This window comes from Polyodon spathula, chromosome 31, assembly GCF_017654505.1.
Source record: "Polyodon spathula isolate WHYD16114869_AA chromosome 31, ASM1765450v1, whole genome shotgun sequence".
In the NCBI taxonomy this organism is placed as follows: domain Eukaryota; kingdom Metazoa; phylum Chordata; class Actinopteri; order Acipenseriformes; family Polyodontidae; genus Polyodon; species Polyodon spathula.
In genome coordinates this window covers 3,368,722-3,394,481 of record NC_054564.1, presented here as the reverse complement: position 1 = coordinate 3,394,481, position 25,760 = coordinate 3,368,722, and the positions used below count along the sequence as shown (strand labels likewise).

The following is a 25,760-nucleotide window of genomic DNA, read 5'->3' as shown; positions in this document are numbered from 1 at the left end:
TAGATTTTGTGATTGAGATTCCTTTAAAAACAAAACGAATTTCGTAAGCATAATTACTTGTAATGTGGATACAAGTAAAATTGACATTTTCTGAAAAATAAAACATCAAAACGATCCAGATAAAGTAAATCTGGAACACAAATTATCGGGAAAACAAAATCCGGATCACTGTGATCCAGATTAAAAGTTTTGAAAAATCGGCCCCTAAAGATTTAGGACATCGTGACTCAAACATTCATTTTTGTTGTAGCCATTTCACGCATCTTGGGGACATGTTTTGAATATCGGCTTCCCCTTTAAGAGTGCCCGGCTTCAATGCTTCCCACGAGAAGTGACATCCGGTCGTGAGGGGGCTCCGCCCCTGCCTTTCACCCATAGGCTTCTCTCCAGACGCGAGTCGCGGACAACCTGCAACAGCGAAAGCCTATTGGTTAAAATAACAGTTACCCCGTTGACACATGCGTAGTGCCATCGTGTGAAAACTGGTAAGAACTGAACTCAAGGAAACCCCAGCTTCCAAACTTAAAGCGACAGTACCACATTTTTTCATATTTGTCCTTGTTTTTTTTATGAATACAGTTCCTAGATTGCAACTCTAATACAGTAACATAGAAGAATATCTGCAGGACATGTCAGGTCTACGGAATCAGGGCTCAAAGCCATACGACGGTGTTGTGACCGACAGAGGTATTGGAAATGGTGGAGATCCTGCTTGGGCAATGCAGCACCACGCCAAAGGTAACTGGCCTCATTATAACAACTCGGAAACTATGAACTGGCCTGCCCATGGAGTAACACAGGTGAGATACACGTCTAAAGCTGCGTTTGTTATTTTTTTTTAAAGTTAAAGTTAAACTGGCAACAGCAGTCCAGGAGAGGGGAAAGTACAGATCCGACATCACCAGACAGAGGAATTTAGGGTTTACAGTGAGTAACTTACGGTCAATATAGCTGCGTGGCATTGCAAAGTGCCGTTCTCTTGTCCACGCTTCTGTTAATGTAAATGAACAAGTCTTGATGTTTATGTGTGTATACTGTTTTGGTGGTGGGCTTGCTGCTGTTGCTAACCTATGTTAAAAAATGGACAACATTTAAACATCTCCTAAATTAACATTGCAACATTGTGTTTCTTAATTTGTCAGGTCGCAAATATTAACGCTAAAGGAAACTGACAGTAATTCTGCTGTTTAATATATATATTAATATTCGGCTGGAAGTACAGGTAACCGGCGAAACTAGGAACACATCACACCCGCGGTGTAAAAAATAAAAATAAATAAATAAAAAAATTCGTTTTTGTAAGTGCTGAAATGTATGCAAAGTACAACCCAGTCACGTGACGTGAACGTGATTATTGTACTACTGCACATGAAACTAATACACTGTACAACAATCAAAGGTGTGTGGTAAGAACAGTAAGTGAAAATTGCACATTTAAGAGTTATCTAACGATGGGAAAGAGAATTGCCCATATACTAATAATAAACACATAGTAAAAGGTTGGACAGGTAATTTGACATGCAAGAGACTAGGGAACGGTAGACGGGTTTCCACTGCTGCCCTTGAAAACATAGCACTGCTCTTAACTGTACTGTTGTAGCATTTTCAAGTGTTACTGAAAACGAGTACTTGCATTCGCTGCCAATGTGATAATACTGTAATACCTGTATAATCTTCCTATTTATTTATTTGATTTATTTATTTAAATTTAGCGCCTGTGAAAGGGTCAATGACAGAGACATGGTTCCAAAGCAAGTGCATCTCGCTGACCTCTCCTGGGCCGTTTAGCCCTGGGCCTCGCTCAAGCAGAGACCAAATTGTACCGTTGTATTTCATATTTACACAATAAATGTTTCACAGGGGGATCAATGCAGAGCCAGGTCTCAGACCTACAGTCAGACATGTTGGTCTTTTGCAGGAGCCAGTACCATATCCAGGATATCCTTCCAGTTACTGGTACCCACAAGCACCACCAGCCGGTCTTTACTCAGGCACCTATTCACCAGGATCTGAAGCAAATGGGCAACCGCCATATAATCAACAGGTACTGACTGGGATAGGCTTCTACAGTTACAAATATCTATCTACAAAACATGCAAAAGTGCTATAAGAAGTAATACCAAAAGAAAACGTATCGAGAAACGTTTTGACTATGTCTTATTGAAGACATTGGGAAAGACTTTTAGACATAATGTTTGTCATTGAATTTTATAATTATAGTCTCCAGCCAGGGATGAAATCGCCTGCGAAGGGGATTAATGCAGGGCTGTAATGATACACTAATGTCACAATATGATACGTATCACGATATGCATGTCACAGTAGGCTATCACGATACACTGCGTCGTGATCCTGATTGGGTACTTGTATGATGCGTGATTAGATCAAATGATCATTTAACAACTATATTGTTAAACAACAAAATTACACCCCTAATAAGAATAAGACAAAAATAATTGCCTAGATGACAAGTTTATATATGATTTCATCAATACTGTTATCCCTTGTGATAAAGACTGCATCCGCATACTATATTGTTCCAAGAAGGCTAACTTACCAGCATCATTGGCTAATAGGACATATATGATAATTCTGTTGAAGTGAGCAAGGACATTGTTTATGTTTGTTTGTTTGTTTGTTGTTCTTGCACATTTTTTACTCTCTTTCACAGGGAGTAGCAGGCTACCCTAATGGGGCCTATAACCCCACACAGTATCCTGGGTCTCTCCACCCTACAAACCCTTTCTACTGCCAGGCCCAGCAGCAAACCCAGCCACCCTACCCTTCCCAGGTTCGCTGTGAGACTGGGCCCCACCCTGTGGCTCCTGGAGTGGGGGGACAGCCAGAGCGCAACCCGTCATATCCTGTCCCGGAAGGCCAAACAGTATGTAATCTATCTATCATTGTGACCTTGGTGACAAGGCCAGGCCTGGCTAGTGTTGGATAGGAGACCTCCAATGAACCACCAGGTTCTGCAGAGTATGGAGTGGTGGTCATTCCTCATTTTTTATACATATTTAGGAGGCAGAGCAGTTAGAAGATGAGATCCCCTGGCACCTTTCGTGAAAACCCTGGTGTGTCCCGGCCATATCAGTAATACACCAATCCTTATTTATTTCTATTACTACCTGGCATCTGGTATGTGTTGCCTGCTGGCTGTCTGTCTGTCTGGATTGGGAAGCCATTGCAGTCTGTGCTCATAGGAGCTGTATTGATAAAAGTGTCTTTCCTTAGTGTAAAGGGGAAGTTATTGCTTTCAGTGGACTGAACAAGTTTAGTTAATATACACATGGGTCGAGGGTTTAGAGCATAACCAATTAATTGTTGGGGTTATAGTCCCAGGAAAAAGGTCAAGGCATGGCCATGAATCATTGAACAGAATTATATACCAGCATTCCAGATCCAGCAGCATAGTACACTTCAGTCAGTAGGTGGCGATGTGATATTGAATGCTAACTGATGCAAAGCAGATATTCACAAAACCTTTCTAGTTTCCTATGTTATTATCCACACCACACATACTGAATTACCAGGTTGGTATAGAAGGATAGTAGTATTGTAATTACATTACGTTTTGCTTTCAATTGAATCTATATTTTAAATATCTTTTAATTTTTTTTAAACAGTCTCTAGGCTACTCTTACCAGCAGTATGGCGAAAGGGTGGCTGATGTCTCCCAAAACCCTTCCTACCTGTCTCCGCCTTCTTCATGCTCTGGGCCCCATCTTGAGGCCTGGCCCCAAGCACCTGGTTATGGGCTTCCACAGCAACAGTGGAGTGCAGGGCAGCAAAGACCAGCTGCTTCATATGAGAACTCCTTCATGAGCTCACAGCACCAGGCCTGGCCTAGTGCGGGCCCCTCAGCACAAACTTGCGATCCAAAGGTAAGTGCTTGGTGGATGGACATAGCTCCTGTACACAGGGTTGGTTTGGGGTGAACTTAGCTTTATGTTAAATTAAACAATGGGAAATGTCTTATTCTTTTCAATTCATCTGACACTGAAGGATCAAAATTATGGCTACAATGTTTTTATATGGTGAGCAGAAATAGTACAATATGGTACTTCAGTCTGTTTTAGGTTTAAATGTTAGTGGTAGAGAACAGCATATTGTAGCATGTATCTGCCTAAATACAAGTTAATCTCAGTCATATCAGATGCTGTTTAAGTAGACGAGAGACACAGGAACATGTGGCACTATGAAGTTCAAAGGACAAACCAGATTTTCTCTGAAGGCAGTTCAGCAAAAATGACTTTGGGAACAATCCTCAGGTTGTCTGATGAATGCATACAAATAGCAAAACAACCGCAGATGTGACATTTGCAACAAGAAGTATTGGAGGTGCAATCAGCATCTGGTTTCCTATCAAAGCAGACATGTAATAATCAACAGTAATTGATGCAATGAGAACACTTTAGTATTCAAAAGCAAATGCATGGCCTCTTCATAAAATACCACTGAAAACAAGTATAGGAATGTTATTATTGATACAGTATATGTAGGGTCCTGCGTTTTACACAACCTATTTTTTTCAATTGCAATTCAACTGCTATCCCCTAGATGTCCCTGCTGCCACCCCAGTTATAGTAATCAAATTCACAATTAAGAAATCAATACATTACCAATTTGACTAATTATAAAAATTAAAGCTAATTATGATCATTTATCATCAGAAAAACACAGAAAACGAAAGGCTGAGATTGACAGCTATGAGACGACGTCCTCCAGTAAAAAATGTAAGGGTAACGACAATTATGAACCCCGACGAGAGAAAGAAACAAGGACCAGGGGTCACAAATGGAGTTAAAAAGGGGCATTCAGAACAGAAAATAGGGCACTTTTTTACACAGAGAATTGTGTGCTGGAATCAACTCCCCAGTAATGTTGTTGAAGCTGACCCTGGGATCCTTCAAGAAGCTGCTTGATGAGATTTTGGGATCAATAAGCTACTAACAACCAAACGAGCAAGATGGGCCGAATGGCCTCCTCTCGTTTGTAAACTTTCTTATGTTCTTATGTTCATTTCTGATAAACCCAAACTATGTGCATTTCTGAATAAACATGTAATGAATGCTGGAGCAATTCCATTCAGCTGAGAAGGGAATATCTACCTGCGAGGCGAGAGTGTATTAAATGGAATGTCCAGACAGTAATTTATGTGTACAGAAATAAAATAATTTATTTTTATTCTCTATACACAACAAAATAATTAAATAACAAAAGAAAACAAAATGGTGTGAGGGAAGGAGTGCAGGGGTGAAATCCAAAACAAACCGTGATGACTCGTCTTTAATTGTCTTCGTGGCGACCCATACATAAACAAAAAAGACAAAAGAAATGTTAGTGTTTTTTTGTTTTAAAAATCCCGCTGCACCAAACCAGTCTCTCCCTCCACCCGTTACTCCTCCTATTTTACTTTCGGACCAACCCCGAACACAGTAGTACGTTCCCTTTAGTATGTAATGTCCCGCCTCTGTAGTCAGTGGAACACCAATCCCCAACTGACAAGTGTCCTTATCCTTCACTTGACTCCAGTGGCTGGAATTTACATACTCGTACTTCCGCCCCTCACCAAGGTGCCGCCCCTCAAAAGATGACTTTTGCCATGGTCACGAGATCTTGGTAAAGGAAGTCCCGAGTTGGTTTGATGCCATCTACTGTCGGGAGGCTGAATCACAGACCGAAATCCCTTTGACTCATCACACTACCCCAAACTGCTGAGCTGCACAAGATGAAAATTGTACAACTGGTAAAGATGTCTGACAGTGTATCTGTAGTTACTGTCGAGTCTACAAATGCGAAAGATCAGTATGTTTTGCACATTTTGTTTGTTCTCCAAGGACTATCAAATACCTTTCGAACTGAAAGTAATATTAGCAGATACAGTTAATCTGCACTCTGTGAATTACTCATTGGTAGCACAGGGCATTGTGAAATGTTTAAACGCATTTGAAGTTCATTTCAATAATGTGACTGGATGATTTCTCTCTGATAATACCAGTTACATGATCAAGGCGTACAGTGACATTCTTTAATTTAGTACATTTGACTTGTAAAGCCCACATAATAGCCATTGCCAGCAATATCTGGGCAAATAATTTTCCGAAAGCAGACAAGCTCTTTGCAACCGTTAAAAAAAAAAAAAAAAGTTTAAACATTGCCCAAGCAGAAAACTATGTTTTAAAGACACCTGCAAGAAGCAATCCAACAAGAAGGCTGTACTTCACCCATAAAGTTGCCACCTGAGCCATGCGTAACACGATGGGGCCTTGGTGTTCTGCGGCTGAATATCATTCCAAATACATCCCTTTTTACGCAGCTTCGTGGAAAAGGAAATGCACATTTCACCAAACACTGCAGTGTTAAAGGACCTCCAGAAATTGCTTAAAGATGTGCAAAGTTTAAAATCTCAACTCTCCCTGATGGTGCAACGCGTGCCAAGGGACTGGTGGATCTGATTCAGTGGTTTGAAGGCTGTGAAGTGAGAGTCCATCAAATATATAATAAAGTTGCAGAATTAATAAATACATACTGAGCAATGGACAAGAGGCACACAGCACAGACACCGCAATAAACAAACTGTGTGTAAAAACCCTCCGTGACGTTTCTGAAAAACTGACTCCTTACTACAGCCTGGATCAATGCAAAAAGAAACCATATTTTTTTCTTTCTGATGGCAGTGAGGATATTCGACCACAAGAAGTGTGTAGTTAGGATCGGAAGCCCTCCCATTATATTCTATACCAGGATTTGATGCTGACTGTAAATCAGAAATGGACAAATATCTACCATATGAAAAAGAAAACAGCAGTAGAATGACTTTGAATTAATTTTGAATTGAAGCTGAAAAACTATTTCCCAATTTAGCATGAAAGGCTAAAATATATTTGTCCATTGTTACCAATTCTGTAGATGCTGAAAGAAGTGTTTCTTCTTACAGCCTAGTTTTTACAGAACAACATCAATCCATGAAAGAAGGCAGGGTTAACCAACTGACAATGCTTGAGTTTAATAGCAACATTTAATGCATGGGACATTTTCTTTCATGAAACTGTAAGTGACACTTAAGAACATAAGAAAGTTTACAAACGAGAGGAGGCCATTCGGCCCATCTTGCTCGTTTGGTTGTTAGTAACTTATTGATCTCAAAATCTCATCAAGCAGCTTCTTGAAGGATCCCAGGGTGTCAGCTTCAACAACATTACTGGGGAGTTGATTCCAGACCCTCACAATGCTCTGTGTAAAAAAGTGTCTCCTATTTTCTGTTCTGAATGCCCCTTTGTCTAAACTCCATTTGTGACCCCTGGTCTTGTTTCTTTTTTCAGGCTGAAAAAGTCCCTTGGGTCGACACTGTCAATACCTTTTAGAATTTTGAATGCTTGAATTAGGTCGCCACGTAGTCTTCTTTGTTCAAGACTGAACAGATTCAATTCTTTTAGCCTGTCTGCATATGACATGCCTTTTAAGCCCGGAATAATTCTGGTCGCTCTTCTTTGCACTCTTTCTAGAGCAGCAATATCTTTTTTATAGCGAGGTGACCAGAACTGCACACAATATTCAAGATGAAGTCTTACTAGTGCATTGTACAGTTTTAACATTACTTCCCTTGATTTAAATTCAACACTTTTCACAATGTATCCGAGCATCTTGTTAGCCTTTTTTATAGCTTCCCCACATTGTCTAGATGAACACATTTCTGAGTCAACAAAAACTCCTAGGTCTTTTTCATAGATTCCTTCTCCAATTTCAGTATCTCCCATATGATATTTATAATGTACATTTTTATTTCGTGCGTGCAGTACCTTACACTTTTCTCTATTAAATGTCATTTGCCATGTGTCTGCCCAGTTCTGAATCTTGTCTAGATCATTTTGAATGACCTTTGCTGCTGCAACAGTGTTTGCCACTCCTCCTACTTTTGTGTCGTCTGCAAATTTAACAAGTTTGCTTACTATACCAGAATCTAAATCATTAATGTAGATTAGGAATAGCAGAGGACCTAATACTGATCCCTGTGGTACACCGCTGGTTACCACACTCCATTCTGAGGTTTTTCCTCTAATCAGTACTTTCTGTTTTCTACATGTTAACCACTCCCTAATCCATGTACATGTGTTTCCTTGAATCCCAACTGCGTTCAGTTTGAGAATTAATCTTTTGTGCGGGACTTTGTCAAAAGCTTTCTGGAAATCTAAATAAACCATGTCATATGCTTTGCAATTATCCATTATCGATGTTGCATCCTCAAAAAAATCAAGCAAGTTAGTTAGACACGATCTCCCTTTCCTAAAACCATGTTGACTGTCTCCCAGGACCCTGTTACCATATAGGTAATTTTCCATTTTGGATCTTATTATAGTTTCCATAAGTTTGCATATAATAGAAGTCAGGCTTACTGGTCTGTAGTTACCTGGTTCAGTTTTGTTTCCCTTTTTGTGGATCGGTATTACGTTTGCAATTTTCCAGTCTGTCGGTACCACCCCTGTGTCAAGAGACTGCTGCATGATCTTGGTTAGCGGTTTGTAAATTACTTCTTTCATTTCTTTGAGTACTACTGGGAGGATCTCATCCGGCCCAGGGGATTTGTTTATTTTAAGAGCTCCTAGTCCCTTTAACACTTCTGCCTCAGTTATGCTAAAGTTATTTAAAACTGGATAGGAACTGGATGACATGTGGGGCATGTTGTCAGTATCTTCCTTTGTAAAAACTTGTGAAAAGTAATCATTTAATATATTTGCTATTTTTTTTTTCTTCATCTACGATTTTGCCATTTGTATCTCTTAAACATTTAATCTCCTCTTTGAATGTTCGCTTGCTGTTGTAATATTGGAAAAACATTTTGGAATTGGTTTTAGCTCCCTTAGCAATGTTCATTTCTATTTCTCTCTTGGCCTTTCTAACTTCCTTTTTGACTTGCATTTGCAGTTCTGTGTACTCTTTCTGCGTACTTTCTTTTTGGTCCTTTTTTAATGCTCTGTAAAGTGCCTTTTTTCGCTGAATATTTTTTTTAATTGATCTATTAAACCATTTTGGCAATTTAGTTTTACATTTAGATTTGTCTACTTTAGGGATATAATTGTTTTGCGCCTCTAGTACTACATTTTTGAAGAACAACCATCCTTCTTCTGTGGGTGTTTTCTCTATTTTACTCCAATCTACTTCTGTTAGTCTCTGTTTCATACCTTCATAGTTTGCTTTTCTAAAATTGTAAACCTTAGCTTTAGTCATTACTTTTGGGGATTTAAAAAACACAGTTTGCCAGTGGTTCTCTGACCTCTGTTTTAGTTATTCTATCTTCGTTATTTGAAAAGACTAAATCAAGGCATGCCTCCCCTCTAGTCGGTGCCCTGACAAATTGTGTTAGGAAGCAGTCATTTGTCATTTCCACCATTTCTATTTCATCCTTCGCGCTACCCACCGGGTTTTCCCATTTTATTTGGGGAAAGTTGAAATCCCCCATTAGTATGGCTTCTCCTTTGCTACACACATTTCTAATGTCATTGGATAAAAAAAAAATATTTATTTATTTAGTTAATAATTTTTTACATATATATTAAAATAATTATAATATTTATAAATTATAATAATTAAATAAAATATATTAAAAAAACATTGCAAAAAAAATAATAAAATATAAAATATAAAAAAAATAAAAAAATTATTAATTAATCATTTTAATTAAATATAAAATATATTAAAAATAAATATTTAATTTATTAGATATAATAATAAACAAATAATTAAAATAAAAAAAATTAATAAATTTATATTTAAATACTAAAATAAAAATAAAAAATAATAGATTTAATTAATATATAATATAAATATATTGTATTAATAAAAATTTTTAAAATTCAAAACTTATATAAATAATTTTTTATTATTTTATATATATATAATAAAATAAAACATAATTATAATATTAAAATAAAAAAGTTATATTATATATAAATAATAAATTATTATTTAATAAATAATAATTTAATTAGATAAAAAAGTAAAATATAATTTGCTATAAAATAATAAAATAAAATATATTTATATATTTTTATTTATTTATATTTTGTTGATTTTTAAATAAAAAAATACTAAAATAATTAACATAATATATAATTTATATTATAATAAAATTAAAAAATATTACTAATAAATAGAAAAATATAAAAATTACATGCAAATAAATAAATTAATTTTTTTATATAAAAAGCAAAATAATTATAAAATATATTAAATATATTAAATTTTAATTATATTATTTTTAAAATTAAATATATATAATATAATATATAAAACATAAAAAAAATATTAATAATAAATAATTTATAATTAATATATAAAAATAAATCTAAAATAATAATTTATAATTAAATAATAAAAAGTACAAAATAAACTATAAATTTAATAGATAAAATAATAAAATATAATATATATACGTTAAATAAATAATATAAATATTAAATTTAAAATAAATATTATAATATAATATTTTAATAAAATACACAATATAAATATAATTACATTTATATACTTTTTTAAATTTATTTATTTATATTTATATTGTATAACAGATTATTGTGCTCACTGTCTGAATCTGGCGGTCTATAGCATGCTCCTATTATTATGCCCTTTGAATTTTTGTCCGTTATTCTGACCCATATTGATTCGGTTTTACTTTCTTTGTCCAGGTTTAACACCTGGGCTTCAAGACTGTTTCTTATGTATAGCGCTACCCCTCCTCCTCCTCTTCTGTCCTGCCTGTCTTTCCTATACAGTGTATACCCACAAATATTATATTCGTCCCCATCACTCTCAGACAGCCACGTTTCAGTAACACCTATCACATCATAGTTACCTGTTAGTGCAGTAGCTTCAAGTTCTAGAATTTTGTTTCTGATACTTCTAGCATTTAGATAAATACATTTAATGGTTGTCTTACCTGAGTTGTTGTTCTTGTTTTGATGCTGTCTCCCTTCTGTTTTTTTGTTGATTTCTCCCCCCTTCCTTTCTAGTTTAAATGCTTCTGAACCTGCTCGAGGATCTTTTCTCCGAGTAGACTGGTTCCCTTGTTATTTAAATGCAGTCCATCCCGTCTATACAGATAGTCCTCGTTGTAGAATGTGGTCCAATGATCAAGATAGGTGAAGCCTTCCCGTGTGCACCACGTCTTCAGCCATGCGTTTTGATTAATTATTTCCAGCTGTCCATATGGTCCTTTGCAAGGTGCCGGTAGTATACCAGAAAATACCACAGTTTTGGTTTTCTCTTTTAATTTCCTTCCTAGCTCTCTGAATTAGTTTTGCAGGAATTTTGGTCTGTCTCTTCCAATGTTGTTTGTACCGATGTGGACGACTACTACTGGGTAGCACACTGTTGTAGTAAGGGGGTCCAAACTGCGAATTGAACTTGCTGTGTTTCTCAGTATGGAGTCCCCAACAATCATGACCTCCCTTCTTTTTGCTGTCTGGTCACCACTGTCAATAGGGTCCTGGATGTTGTTCCTTTCATTCTCTTGTTGTTGGTTCTGCTCATCAAAATTCTGAAGTGACTCAAATCTGTTGGTTGTTTTGATTTCTGGTGGTTGTGTTTGACGAAGTTTCTTTTTTTCCCTGCTTCTGCCTTCCTGAACCCAGCTGTTCTGACCTTCTATCTCCCTGGTTGCTTTCAGTCTGTTAGGGGTGATGCAGACTTCCATGAATTGTGGGTGTGCCAGTTCCTCAAGATCCTGTTGCTGTCTCACTTCTTCCAGCTCCATTTCTAGCATACTTACTAGTTTATGCAAATCCTGGATCGCGCGGCACTTTACGCACACTTGGTTTAGCTCCGCTGGGTTTTCTCGGATTTCCCACATCAAGCAGGTGTCACAGATTACTGGCTTGAAGACCATGTTGAGGTTTTTTTTTTTTGAAGTTTAGTATCTTCTGCAGCCGTCAACCTGCTTTCAAACTGCTTCTAAACTGCTCTGTACTTTTCCACGCCTGTACTTCTCCCACTCGCTGTCGCTGGGAAGACTGCTTCGTTTAACTGCGTTGTTCTGCTGTGCTGTCTCAGAACGGTGCTGAATTTGAATCAGCATGTTTGTTATCAGAAAAACACATGCGGCTGTTTGACTTTGAGCTGCTGCTGTGTTTCCCCAGTGTCCTCTATTTTCTGATTAAAGCAATTAAAGATGCAATTTCTCCTTTCTGCTTCTAAACTGCTCTGTACTTTTCCACGCCTGTACTTCTCCCAGCGACAGCGAAGCTGTGAGCTGGACAGCGACCATCTCTCTGACGGCTGCCAAATTGAATTACACGACGAACGCTTGTTGGATTATTATTATTATTATTATTATTATTATTATTATTATTATTATTATTATTATTATTGTTGTTATATTTGTAATATATATGTTACTGCATTGATGTTATGATTTCAGTATTTTATATAAATTGTTCCAGAAATCAGTGCTGTTTTTTAAAATATTTTGTTGACAAATTATGTGTTCCTACTTTAATTATTATGCATTATTTATTTACACATTCTAAGAAGTAATATTGAATGAGACATATTAGTAATAAAGGGATGCATGACTAAATAAATGTCCGTAGCTGCTGCTGCCACCTAATTGAGATGATTAAAGGAATCAGGAGATTATTAACCAATAAGTTGTTTAATTAAGCAGACTACATGACCACCTTGCGGTGGGAGGAATGAAGTGCAGCCTAAGCAAACAGGTAGCGTAAAACGCTGGACCCTAAGTATATGTACTGTGAATACTTTATTATTAAAAAGCAATAAACATTTTTCATTGAGGTCAGTAAAAGATGTCGAAATCAACAATGGATTAATTGCTGCATCTTTTTTTCTAACAGGACCCTCAGTATTCAGGGTACCCCCACCCAGGCCAGTCTCCATCCCAAATTGGCCCTCAAACAAGACCACCAAACCCTGGTTCTGGACAGCGGGGTGAATACAGCTCCCCTCCCCAGCTCTACACCCAGGAAGGGAGGAAACCAGAACCCTACTCAGCCCAGAAATCCACGGAGGAAGAGCCACCCCCTCCACAAGGACCCCAGGTGAGCGATAACCCTGCCCTGCCTCGCATACAGCAAGTCACAGAGCGTGTCCGGCTGCTGGAGGAGGATGTGAATGAGTTTGTGGGCCGCAAAGCAGACAGGAGCTACCGCTGCCTGGAGGAGCTGCTGACCAAGGAGCTACTAGAGCTGGACTCGATCGAAACCAAGGGCCAGGAGTCGATGAGGCAGGCCAGGAAGGAGGCCGTACAGAAGGTCCAAGGAATCCTGGATAGGCTGGAGAGGAAGGCCTTCTGAGGTGGATGGGCCCACCTGACTCACTGCTGTCGTGACAGTTGTTCAAATAATTCCACTGTTTTTACAGTCCGGTTCTTCTTTCAATACCAGCCCACCAGACGGAGATCTCAAAAACAGTGATGATTGACCTGTGTCCGAGCAGGCTGAAAGCTTTCTTGACATGCACTGTTATGAGATTTGGTCGTTACGGGATGCTTGTTAGGTTTGAATCAGGATCATTTTGATGAGGATTCTTTTCACCTCGTCCTTTTCTTTCAGTCTCGATTATTTGTCCAAATTTAATGAGCTTTTTTTGTCTAAAAGGAACCTATCTTAATATTGTGAAACTAGCAATAACCAGGTTTCTGGAATTTCATGTATTCCTATGTGTACGGAAGTTATTTATGTACATTTTATTTTTGTAATTTGTTTTTTAAATGTTACTACCTTACACGTTTAGCTTTGTAACATGCAGTTTAGTTTTCCTTTTAGACACAAAGAATTCTATTAAATTGATCTCAATGGTATTAAATTGATCTTGACATTGTTTAAATTATTAAAAGTTGCAGACTTTATGAAAATCAGCTTCTATAACTGTTTTCTTAGGGCATTTTTGTGTATTTGGAATTGGTAAAATTTTATATTAAAGTGGCAGCATTTTGTTTAATTGAACATTGCCCCTCCCTGCTCCTTTCTTTCTCCTGTTGTATTTTGAACAGCATTCACTCATGTCACTTTTTTTGTACTCGCTCAGAACTCAGGATTTGGTTTATACACATACGCGTAATATGGTGAACAGATACTAACGATCTATTATGTTTTTTTGCTTGTTTTTTTAAGTAAAATGAAATATCTGAAATCGTGACAATGATTTGAGTTTGCCAGAGTTTATGATGGAGTTTTACTGTATCACCCCTGATTCTTACAAGTTTTTTTTCATAATCGCAGTCTTCCAAAAACTAGTAAATCTTAAATTATGAGTTCTTGAATTAAGTGTTTTTTGTAACTCTGGCTGTTTTATTATCCGTTCACAAAAATAAAACCTTTCCATATATTGGGTCAGTTTATCGAGTTGCATTAAAGGAGTGCGAAACACGGTTTTAAAATCTTTCTTATTTCTTAATGATACTAACAATATTACCCCCCCCCCCCCCCCCCCCCCCCCCCCCCCCCCCTACATTGTTGCCTTTTGAATAATTTTTGGTTTGTTTCAATTTGTAATATGTATCAAATAAATGAATAAAAAAAGGATGCTACTCAGGCTGTGCAAAGAGACCGACCTTTGCTGGGGACACTGAGGGGGGCGTCACATTGGCACGTTGGCTCTGACACTCCCAGAATGGGGCATGAAAAACCAGCAGGGATTGCTTCATCTCATCTACTGGCCAGACACCGAGCACATTCAGAGTAGATAAGAGGCAGGGCAGGTCTTTGATCTCCAGCATCGGTAGTCCGCCCACCTCTGCTCTGGATTGCTTGGTGTAAAAGCGATTGTGGCTTTAGGTGTGTGAGATCGGAGGATGCTCACACAGCCTCAGAACTTCTGTGCTGTGTGGGGACTCGCAACGGTGACCAGAAAAAACATAAATGGGTATTCCAAATTAGGGGGAAAATAAATAAGAAATAATAACTGGTCACTCTAAATTTAAATGCTAGTTTTGAATAATCTGAAAGATTTACACACCTCACACTTCTGTCAGACAAAATATCCCAGACAATCCCTTAGTTTTGTAGGAGTAGAGAAACGCTGTTGAGGGATACTTTTATTTTTAGTGGTTAGAGAAATGCTACAATAACTAAAGAGCTGGATACAATCACAGCAATCCATGATCGGGACAGTTGTCTCTACAACAGTTCGTTCAAATGAGTACATACTAGGGGTTACAAACATAGCTCTTTGCACTCTGATCAAACAGAGTTTCATGGGTGAAAGTGCTGCGTCCTTAGACGGGATTCCGAGGTCCATTCCTATGATTCGTGCAGAAATGCCAAAAAAATCGGAGGGGGGGGACGACGACTAATGTTTCCACACATGCTTGATGACTTGTGACCTTTTAGTATATTCTTCTCCTTCTGAACTGTAACTTGATTGAGACCATAGGCACCTAACCCATAGAGCACAGGGGAGGCAAAGCATATATTTTGCCACTCTACTTTTTTTGCTCTGTGTATTATGTTTTGTTATAGTTTTGCCTGTAAACGGTTTAAAATGTAAGAAAAAAAAAAGGAAAGTCATTCATAAGAAGCCATAAGTCCAAAATTAAAAAAAATAAATAAATAAATAAATAAATAAAAAACCCTGGTTCCCTGAAAGAGAAGACGACCACCACTACATTAGGAATGGGATATTCCTGCCCTTCAGGTAGGTATTGTTGAGCTCTCTATACCAGAGCTGCCGACAGGACCCTTCCTGTGATGACACACTGGGTGCCGCCTACCGAGGGAATAAAACTGTCATAAAAACATAAGAACATAAGAAAGTTTACAAACGAGAGGAGGCCATTCGGCCCATCTTGCTTGTTTGGTTGTTAGTAGCTTATTGATCCCAAAATCTCATCAAGCAGCTTCTTGAAGGATCCCAGGGTGTCAGCTTCAACAACATTACTGGGGAGTTGATTCCAGACCCTCACAATTCTCTGTGTAAAAAAGTGCCTCCTATTTTCTGTTCTGAATGCCCCTTTGTCTAACCTCCGTTTGTGACCCGAGCATCTTGTTAGCCTTTTTTATGGCTTCACATTGTCTAGATGAAGACATTTCTGAGTCAACAAAAACTCCTAGGTCTTTTTCATAGATTCCTTCTCCAATTCCAGTATCTCCCATATGATATTTATAATGTACATTTTTATTTCCTGCATGCAGTACCTTACACTTTTCTCTATTAAATGTCATTTGCCATGTGTCTGCCCAGTTCTGAATCTTGTCTAGATCATTTTGAATGACCTTTGCTGCTACAACAGTGTTTGCCACTCCTCCTACTTTTGTGTCATCTGCAAATTTAACAAGTTTGCTTACTATACCAGAATCTAAATCATTAATGTAGATTAGGAATAGCAGAGGACCTAATACTGATCCCTGTGGTACACCGCTGGTTACCACACTCCATTCTGAGGTTTTTCCTCTAATCAGTACTTTCTGTTTTCTATATGTTAACCACTCCCTAATCCATGTACATGCGTTTCCTTGAATCCCAACTGCGTTCAGTTTGAGAATTAATCTTTTGTGCGGGACTTTGTCAAAAGCTTTCTGGAAATCTAAATAAACCGTGTCATATGCTTTGCAATTATCCATTATCGATGTTGCATCCTCAAAAAAATCAAGCAAGTTAGTTAGACACGATCTCCCTTTCCTAAAACCATGTTGACTGTCTCCCAGGATACTGTTACCATATAGGTAATTTTCCATTTTGGATCTTATTATAGTTTCCATAAGTTTGCATATAATAGAAGTCAGGCTTACTGGTCTGTAGTTACCTGGTTCAGTTTTGTTTCCCTTTTTGTGGATCGGTATTACGTTTGCAATTTTCCAGTCTGTCGGTACCACCCCCTGTGTCAAGAGACTGCTGCATGATCTTGGTTAGCGGTTTGTAAATTACTTCTTTCATTTCTTTGAGTACTACTGGGAGGATCTCATCCGGCCCAGGGGATTTGTTTATTTTAAGAGCTCCTAGTCCCTTTAACACTTCTGCCTCAGTTATGCTAAAGTTATTTAAAACTGGATAGGAACTGGATGACATGTGGGGCATGTTGTCAGTATCTTCCTTTGTAAAAACTTGTGAAAAGTAATCATTTAATATATTTGCTATTTTTTTTCTTCATCTACGATTTTGCCATTTGTATCTCTTAAACATTTAATCTCCTCTTTGAATGTTCTCTTGCTGTTGTAATATTGGAAAAACATTTTGGAATTGGTTTTAGCTCCCTTAGCAATGTTCATTTCTATTTCTCTCTTGGCCTTTCTAACTTCCTTTTTGACTTGCATTTGCAGTTCTGTGTACTCTTTCTGCGTACTTTCTTTTTGGTCCTTTTTTAATGCTCTGTAAAGTGCCTTTTTTCGCTGAATATTTTTTTTAATTGATCTATTAAACCATTTTGGCAATTTAGTTTTACATTTAGATTTGTCTACTTTAGGGATGTAATTGTTTTGCGCCTCTAGTACTACATTTTTGAAGAACAACCATCCTTCTTCTGTGGGTGTTTTCTCTATTTTACTCCAATCTACTTCTGTTAGTCTCTGTTTCATACCTTCATAGTTTGCTTTTCTAAAATTGTAAACCTTAGCTTTAGTCTTTACTTTTGGGGTTTTAAAAAACACTTCAAATGAGACCATGTTGTGGTCTGAGTTTGCCAGCCGTTCTCTGACCTCTGTTTTAGTTATTCTGTCTTCGTTATTTGAAAAGACTAAATCAAGGCATGCCTCCCCTCTAGTCGGTGCCTTGACAAATTGTGTTAGGAAGCAGTCATTTGTCATTTCCACCATTTCAATTTCATCCTTTGCGCTACCCACCAGGTTTTCCCATTTTATTTGGGGGAAGTTGAAATCCCCCATTAGTATGGCTTCTCCTTTGCTACACGCATTTCTAATGTCAATATATAACAGATTATTTTGCTCACCGTCTGAATCTGGCGGTCTATAGCATGCTCCTATTATTATGCCCTTTGAATTTTTGTCCGTTATTCTGACCCATATTGATTCTGTTTTACTTTCTTTGTCCAGGTTTAACACCTGGGCTTCAAGACTGTTTCTTATGTATAGCGCTACCCCTCCTCCTCTTCTGTCCTGCCTGTCTTTCCTATACAGTGTATACCCACAAATATTCTATTCGTCCCCATCACTCTCAGACAACCATGTTTCTGTAACACCTATCACATCATAGTTACCTGTTAGTGCAGTAGCTTCAAGTTCTAGAATTTTGTTTCTGATACTTCTAGCATTTAGATAAATACATTTAATGGTTGTCTTACCTGAGTTGTTGTTCTTGTTTTGATGCGGTCTCCCTTCTGATTTTTGTTGATTTCTCCCCCCTTCCTTTCTAGTTTAAATGCTTCTAAACCTGCTCGAGGATCTTTTCTCCAAGTAGACTGGTTCCCTTGTTATTTAAGTGCAGTCCATCCCGTCTATACAGATAGTCCTCGTTGTAGAATGTGGTCCAATGATCAAGATAGGTGAAGCCTTCCCGTGTGCACCACATCTTCAGCCATGCGTTTTGATTAATTATTTCCAGCTGTCCATATGGTCCGTTGCAAGGTGTTGCTGTCTCACTTCTTCCAGCTCCATTTCTAGCATACTTACTAGTTTATGCAAATCCTGGATCGCGCAGTACTTTACGCACACTTGGTTTAGTTCCGCTGGGTTTTCTCGGATTTCCCACATCAAGCAGGTGTCACAGATTACTGGCTTGAAGTCCATGTTGAGGGTTTTTTTTTTGTTTTTTTTGTTTAGTTTCTTCTGCAGCCGTCAACCTGCTTTCAAACTGCTTCTAAACTGCTCTGTACTTTTCCATGCCTGTACTTCTCCCACTCGCTGTCGCTTCCACTTGCTGTCACTGGGAAGACTGCCTCGTTTAACTGCGTTGTTTTGCTGTGCTGTTGGCTCGCCCGTGTCTCAGAACGGCGCTGAATTTGAATCAGCTGCTCTGAGTTTCAGCTTGTTTGTTATCAGAAAAACACACGCGGCTGTTTGACTTTGAGCTGCTGCTGTGTTTCCCCAATGTCCTCTGTTTTCTGATTAAAGCAATTCAAGATGCAATTTCTCCTTACTGCTTCTAAACTGCTCTTTACTTTTCCAAGCCTGTACTTCTTCCACTCGCTGTCGCTGGGAAGACTGCCTCGTTTAACTGCCTGTCACTCACAGGAAGATCCTCCTCTTTTTCCATCAAACCCGTGAGGGCGACTGAAGCGACCTCATGGGTGGTGGTCGTCTTCTTTTTCAGGGAACCAGGGTTACAGTAGGTAACCTAACGTTCCCTTTCAATTTGAAGACGACCACCACCAGATAGGTATGGGATAACCTATACCAAAGCCGTCGCAAGGGAGAAGGAACAGCAGCAACTGAGGGACGCACAACACTGTCTAACCCAGCAGTGAGTGGGGTGAACTTACACCCTCAAGGACCCTAATGCCTACAGAAGGTAATGCAGGGTCTACCACATTGATACGGTAGAACCTGACGAAAGTATGCGGCGAGGGCAAGCCGGCACCATCATACGCAGTCGAGACTGTGTCCACAATCCAGTGAAACAGACGCAGAGGGGCTGTTCCAGGGTCGGTGTCCCGTGACAAAGAGCTGGTCAGATTGACGCAAAGCTCTTGTCCTATGCACGTAGCATCTTAATGCCCTCACTGGGCAGAGGAAATTTAATCTCTCATCCTCCACAGAAGCAAACAGGGGGATGAAAAGACTCCAGTTCCACTGATTGGTTGATGTGGAAGGCTGTAATCATCTTGGGGAGGAAAGACTGCCATCTTCCCAAATACGCATGCAGAAGCTGTGTACAGACAGCGCCCGCAGCTCACTGATCTGCTTAGCGCAGGTGATAGCCAAAAGGAAGGCTGTTTTCATAGACAGATACTTCAGCTCTATGGACTGTAAGGGCTCAAACAGGGCCTTCGTGAGAGCCTCTATTACAGCATTAATGATCCATTCGGGGAGAACAGTCCTCCTAGGAGGGCGTAATCGCCGTGCACCTTTAAGGAAACGGGTAGCCAAAAAATGCACAGCTGGAGACATAGAATTTATGGGGGCATGGCAAGCATAGATAGCCGTTAAATACACCTTCAAGGTGGAAGGCGATCTTCTAGCATCGAGCAGTTCTCGCAGAAACTACAAGACTGGCGTAGGGCAAGTAATGGGGTCATGGTTCCCAGCCAGACACCAAGTTTGAAAATACTTCCACTTACAGGTATACAATGACTTAGTGGACTTTGCCCTAGCGCTCTGTATCATTTCTACAACTGCATTGGATAGCCCTAGGGCTAGCCAGCAGTCCCTTTCAGGGGCCAGACCCATAACTGGAACCTGCCTGGTTCCGGGTGCAAAAGAAAGCCTTTTGCATGACTCAGCATTTAATGAAAGAACAGAACAGTAAATAGAAAGGCTGTAACAAACAAAAACACACAGGACATTAGCCAAAACAAAGAGATGAACAAAACAGACTAACACTAAACAACACGGTGAGCTGATATTTTACTTTACGTTATTATTTTATTAGTATTACCTCTGTCTCCACACCCATTCTCCACTCACAGAACATACAACCCAGAGTGGGTGAAAACATGCAGCTGCACCGAGACTCGATTGCTAATCCTTCAATTGGAGTTGCGGTACAACTGCACATGATTTCTAAAGTGCAAGTCCCCTTGCTCACATATTATTACGTTTTACTTTCACATGAAGTGCTGTGCAATCCTTGTGCCTAAATACAAATATACATTTTAAACACTTGTGTTACACAGACCTGTTTATATCCCATGTACCAATGACTATACACCAACATTAACACACAACATATAACACAAAATACACACAGAGGCGGGCACATGGCCTCAATGGCCACCTCCCCCCTTAAAATCCCCAAAGTCTTGCTCAAAGTCCTGGGCCAAGAACAGGGACTTTAAGGGGTTGATGGGCGGCAATGTTGCCAGTAGCCAGGCTGCTACTGGCCATGCTGTCAGCAGACGGGGACCCAGCAGGCATTCACCCTCTGCTGGTGGACGAGGACCCAGCAGGCATTCACCCTCTGCTGGTGGAGGTGGCGAAGGCAGAGGCAGCTCCTGCTGCTCTGCTCCTGCTGGTGGAGGTGGAGGTGGAGGTGGAGGAGGCAGAGGCAGCTCCTGCTGCTCTGCTCCTGCCGGTGGAGGTGGCGGAGGCAGAGGCAGCTCCTGCTGCTCTGCTCCTGCCGGTGGAGATGGCGGAGGCAGAGGCAGCTCCTGCTGCTCTGCTCCTGCCAATGGAGGTCACAGAGGCATGTAGTCTCTTGCCACTGAAGGTGGCAGAGGCCGAGGCAGCTCCTGTTGCACTGCTCCTGTGGTGGAGGTGGCGGAGGCATGTAGTCTCCTGGCGATGAAGGTGGGAGCGCCATGTAGTCTCCTGGCGCCGGACGTGGGAGCAGCATATAGTCTCCTGGCAGCGCAGGTGGGAACGGTGTGTCTACCCTTATTACAGGGGACTGGTGTGGCTCTCCCTCACTTGCAGGGGAAGGTGATGGAGGCAGAGGAAGCACCTGGTCCTCTCGTCCAGGTGGTGACTGTAGGGGAAGTGACACCAGTAGGCACTCACCCTCTGCTGGTGGAGATGGGGACAGCAGGCATTCTTCCTCTGCTGGTGGAGATGGGGTCAGCAGGCATTCTTCCTTTTCTGGCGGAGGTGGCAACAGCAGTCCCTCGGGCTTTGGTTTCCCGCGGTCCCCCTGTCTGGGCGCTGGACACTCACGGTCCCCCCGTCTGGGCGCTGGACGCTTACTGTCCCCCCGTCTGGGCGCTGGACGCACGGGCTCCTCCCACACAGGCATTACTTTCGCCTTTGTATATTGCATGGGGCAGATGGCCAACATGTGCCCATACGCCCCACAGCTGGGGCAGAGCTCTGCATCGATGTTCTTTAAAAAAACCTCCTAACTGCAATCCCCAACCTCCTCCTGCTTTTGCTGCGGCTACTGCTGCAGATTTTTTCTGCCCCTCCTTCTCCTCACCTTCCTCTCCTGGGCCGGTTCCTCCTCCTCCTCTTGGAAGGGGCAGACAGCCACCACGTGCCTGTACACCCCGCAGGCAAGGCACCAGCCTTGGTCCTCCAGACCACTGAGGAGCTCCACCAGGTCCGTGCAGCCATCTCTCCAGCCTTCCATTTTTTATTTATTTATTTATTTATTTTGTTGTTTAAACAAGAAACTGCGGTTCATGCTCTGGTCTGCATCTAGGAGGCGCTGGTAGTCCCGGTTCTGACACCAAGTGTCACAAAGACGGCCGTGAGTGGTGGGCGTCAGACCAGAAACAGGAACCAGGAAATAAACGACAGAGATGTGGAGTTGGGTGGAGCTGAGTGCTTGCTTGCGCTCAGCATTTAATGAATTAACAGAACAATAAATAAAAAGGTTGTAACAAACAAAAAACACAGGACAAGGCATATTTGCCAAAACAAAAGAGACAAACAAAACAGACTACACAGACAAACACGGTGAGCTGATATTTTACTTATTATTACTATTATTATTATTATTACCGCCGTCTCCAATCCCGTTCTCTACTCACTGAACACACAACCCAGAGTGAGTGAAAACAGGCAGCTGTACTGAGACTCAATTGCTAATCAATTATTCATTTGGAGTCACAGTACAACTGCACGTTAATTAATAAGAAGCACCAGTCCCTTGAAAGTGAGGGAGAGCCGCACCAGTCCCCTGCAAGTGAGGGAGAGCCGCACCAGTCCCCTGCAAGTGAGGGAGAGCCGCACCAGTCCCTGCAAGTGAGGGAGAACCGCACAAGTTCCCTGTAAGTGAGGGAGAGCCACACCAGTCTCCTGCAAATGAGGGAGACTACTGCTCCCACCTCTGTCGACCAGGAGACTACATGCAGCTCCCACTTCCACCAGCAGAGGATGAATTCCTACTGGTTCCACCTCCACCGCCGTGGGAGGACTGCTTGCAGCTCCCAACTCCACCAGCAGAGGGTGAGTACCTGCTGGTTCATTCTGTAACACCTAAGGATGCCTGCCTCGCTCCATCCAAGGATGCCTGCAATGCATCGCCTGGGGAGCTACCGGTTAATTTTAATTTTATTTAATTTTAATGTGGATGGGGCTTGCCTTCCACGCTGCCAAAGAAAACCTACGGCTCTTCGTCGTCACATTTAATAAAACAATAATAAAACAATTACAAAACAACACAGCTACACCGTCATATAAATACAACAAATAATAAATAAACAAACACGAAATAACACAATGGCAGAGGGGGAGACCCCGTTCTAAAAATAAACAAGCAAATAATGTACAGGGCTCCTCGCCCTGTCACACATCCCCTCCTCAGTCTCAAAGTCCCAGAAGAGGGGAAGCATGGTGGCATGGTGTTCATGGGGGTGGCCATGGTGGGAGGTCCTTCACCCCATCCCCCACTTCTTCGTGGCTGGCAGCTCCTTCTTCCGGGTCACTGGCCACCGTTTCTCCTGTCGTGAAAGTGCAGCCTTCTACCCCCTTCTTCGTGGCCGGCAGCTCCCCTCTATGGGGCTCCAGCCACAGTATTTCCTGTTGCTTCGCAGGACTGGCAGCGACCCCAGAGGAAGCAGAGCCCTCAGCGACCTGAGGCAAAGCAGAGCAGGCAGCAGCCCCAGGCGAAACAGAGCCCTTGGTGACCCCAGGCGAAGCAGAGCCCTCAGTGACCCCAGGCGAAACAGAGCCCTCAGTGACCCCAGGTGAAGCACAGCCCTCGGTGACCCCAGGTGAAGCAGAGCCCTCAGCGAACCCAGGCCAAGCAGGACTGGCAGCAACCCTAGGAGAAGCAAAGGAGACACAGGCAGCCCCAGGTGATGCGGGACCCTCAGCAACCCCAGGTGAAGCGAAGCTGTCGACGACCCCAGGAGAAGCAGAGCAGGCAGCAACCCCAGGTGAAGCAGAGCAGGCAGCGAACCCAGGCAAAGCAGAGTTCTCAACGACCCCAGGTGAAGCAGAGCCCTCAGCGACCCCAGGAGAAAGGAGACACTGGCAGCCCCAGATGATGCAGAGAAGCAGGCAGCCCCAAGCGATCCAAACATGGCATCCCTGAGCAGAGCGGGCATGGCATCCCTGAGTGGAGTGAGCGTGGCATCCCTTAGCGGAGTAAGTGTGGCATCCTTGGACGGTGCAAGGCAGGCATCCTTGGGCGGTGCCAGGCAGGCTTCCCCAGTCGATGGTGAACTGGCATCCCCAGGCAATGCAGGACAGGGCAGCAGCATTCCCTCGAGAGGCAATGGCAGCAGTGGACCCTCGGGAGGTGACTGCAGGAAGGGAGCCAGGACTAGCGGTGGTACTGGGGTTAGCTCTCTTTACAACGGCTGCAGCCTGGTGGTTTTCCCATGCTTCCTTCAGCAACCTATGCAGGGGCTGCTGAGGACTGCATCCTGTCCTGGTCTCTCCAGTAATGAAGGGAGAGGCAGCTCCTTCTGCTCCCTCTCTGGAGGGGGTGGAGTCAGAGGCAGCTCCTGCTCTTCTTCTCCTGGTGATGGCGGCAGGGGCTCCTCCCCTTCTGGCTGCAGTGGGGGAACCACAGGCCCACCTACTCTCCGTTCTCCTGCAGTGGGGTACGCAGCAGTCGCATGTCCGGCTTCTACTGGTGGAGTACCACCTGGGGTGGCAAGTTTCCATCCCTTCAAGTGTGCGAACCGCTGTCACGTCACTCACCTCGCCCCCTCTTAGGGCTGTGGACCGCACCGCTTGGCTTGCCCCACCTTGCGGCTGTGGGGAACCGACGCACCGACTCCCCCCTCTTGGGCTGTGGACGCACCGACTCGCCCCTCTTGGGCTGTGGACGCACCAACTCGTCCCTCTTGGGCTGTGGACGCACCGACTCCCCCCTCTTGGGCTGTGGATGTTCGGGCTCCTCCCACTCAGAAGCAGGACGTTCGGGCTCCTCTTGGGCTGTAGTGGGGTGGGCACAGCAGGCGTTAAATACTGTACTCCCGTGCTGTGGAGAAGGGCATCCCAGCCAACCTCCTCCTGTGACTGTAGCCTTGGTTCCACTTCCTCTTCCTCTTCCTGAGGTGGAGAGTGGTAGCAGTCAGGTGACACATGGCCAGCCTTGCCAACCTCAAAACACCACTCCTCCGACCTCAAGCAAGTTAGGCAGACGTCCACCAGGGCAGAGACACGATGGGGCTTGCGACCATTATTTCTCTCATTACCCCTCGGCCATAGTCTGCTCAGGTAGTTATTATGCCAGAGGGTAATTCATCAATAATACGGCTCGATCCAAGTCGCTGACGAGAGTCAGTGCGTTAGTTGTGTTCCATACAATTACTATCTTTACACGGTTGTAGGTGCGCAGTTTTTTTTTGCGATGCCGGATAACGACACTCAGTGTAAATTGTAATTATTCCTTGTATTGTTTGTTGCGCCGATGCGGCAGTATACTTTATCTTTATATATTTATTTATTTTGTGTGTAACTCAACATTATAAATAAAATAAACACAATAACATTGTGTCCCCAGTCTGCCCCTGCTCACGCCTGTCATATAAATAGAAAATTATAAATAAATAAACACAAAATAACACAGGGGCAGAGGGGAAGACCTCATTAAACAAACAAATAATGTACAGGGCTTCTCGCCCTGTCACAGGGACATCCGCAATATTAACCTTAGAGCAAGTCAAGGACAGGACAACACACAAAGCGCGACAGAAGAGAGCTCCAATACAGTCAATGTTAATTTGTTTTAATGGTTTTTATATGATGGACTGCTCAAGGGGAGGCTGAACATGCGTCAAAAGCTTTAGTTAACATGTTTTC

At 41.8% G+C, this 25,760-nt stretch overlaps 1 protein-coding gene across 1 annotated transcript; it reads left to right on the top strand.

Annotated features, from left to right (window-relative positions):
• Positions 1-475: 475 nt before the first annotated feature.
• On the top strand, positions 476-13,961 carry LOC121303198 (BAG family molecular chaperone regulator 4-like). Its single transcript, XM_041233751.1, has 5 exons — positions 476-800; positions 1,919-2,044; positions 2,672-2,884; positions 3,627-3,884; positions 12,852-13,961. The coding sequence occupies exons 1-5, from the start codon at positions 630-632 to the stop codon at positions 13,308-13,310; spliced, it is 1,227 nt and encodes a 408-aa protein (XP_041089685.1). The 5' UTR covers positions 476-629; the 3' UTR covers positions 13,311-13,961.
• Positions 13,962-25,760: the final 11,799 nt, after the last annotated feature.

What these genes read in the sequence shown, in the direction of transcription:
- LOC121303198 (XM_041233751.1), top strand. Translation starts at nt 630, where the DNA reads ATGTCAGGTCTACGGAATCAGGGCTCAAAGCCATACGACGGTGTTGTG. An exon ending in AACCGCCATATAATCAACAG is followed by an intron (nt 2,045 to 2,671) that starts GTACTGACTGGG and finishes TCTCTTTCACAG; the next exon opens with GGAGTAGCAGGCTACCCTAA. An exon ending in CACAAACTTGCGATCCAAAG is followed by an intron (nt 3,885 to 12,851) that starts GTAAGTGCTTGG and finishes TTTTTCTAACAG; the next exon opens with GACCCTCAGTATTCAGGGTA.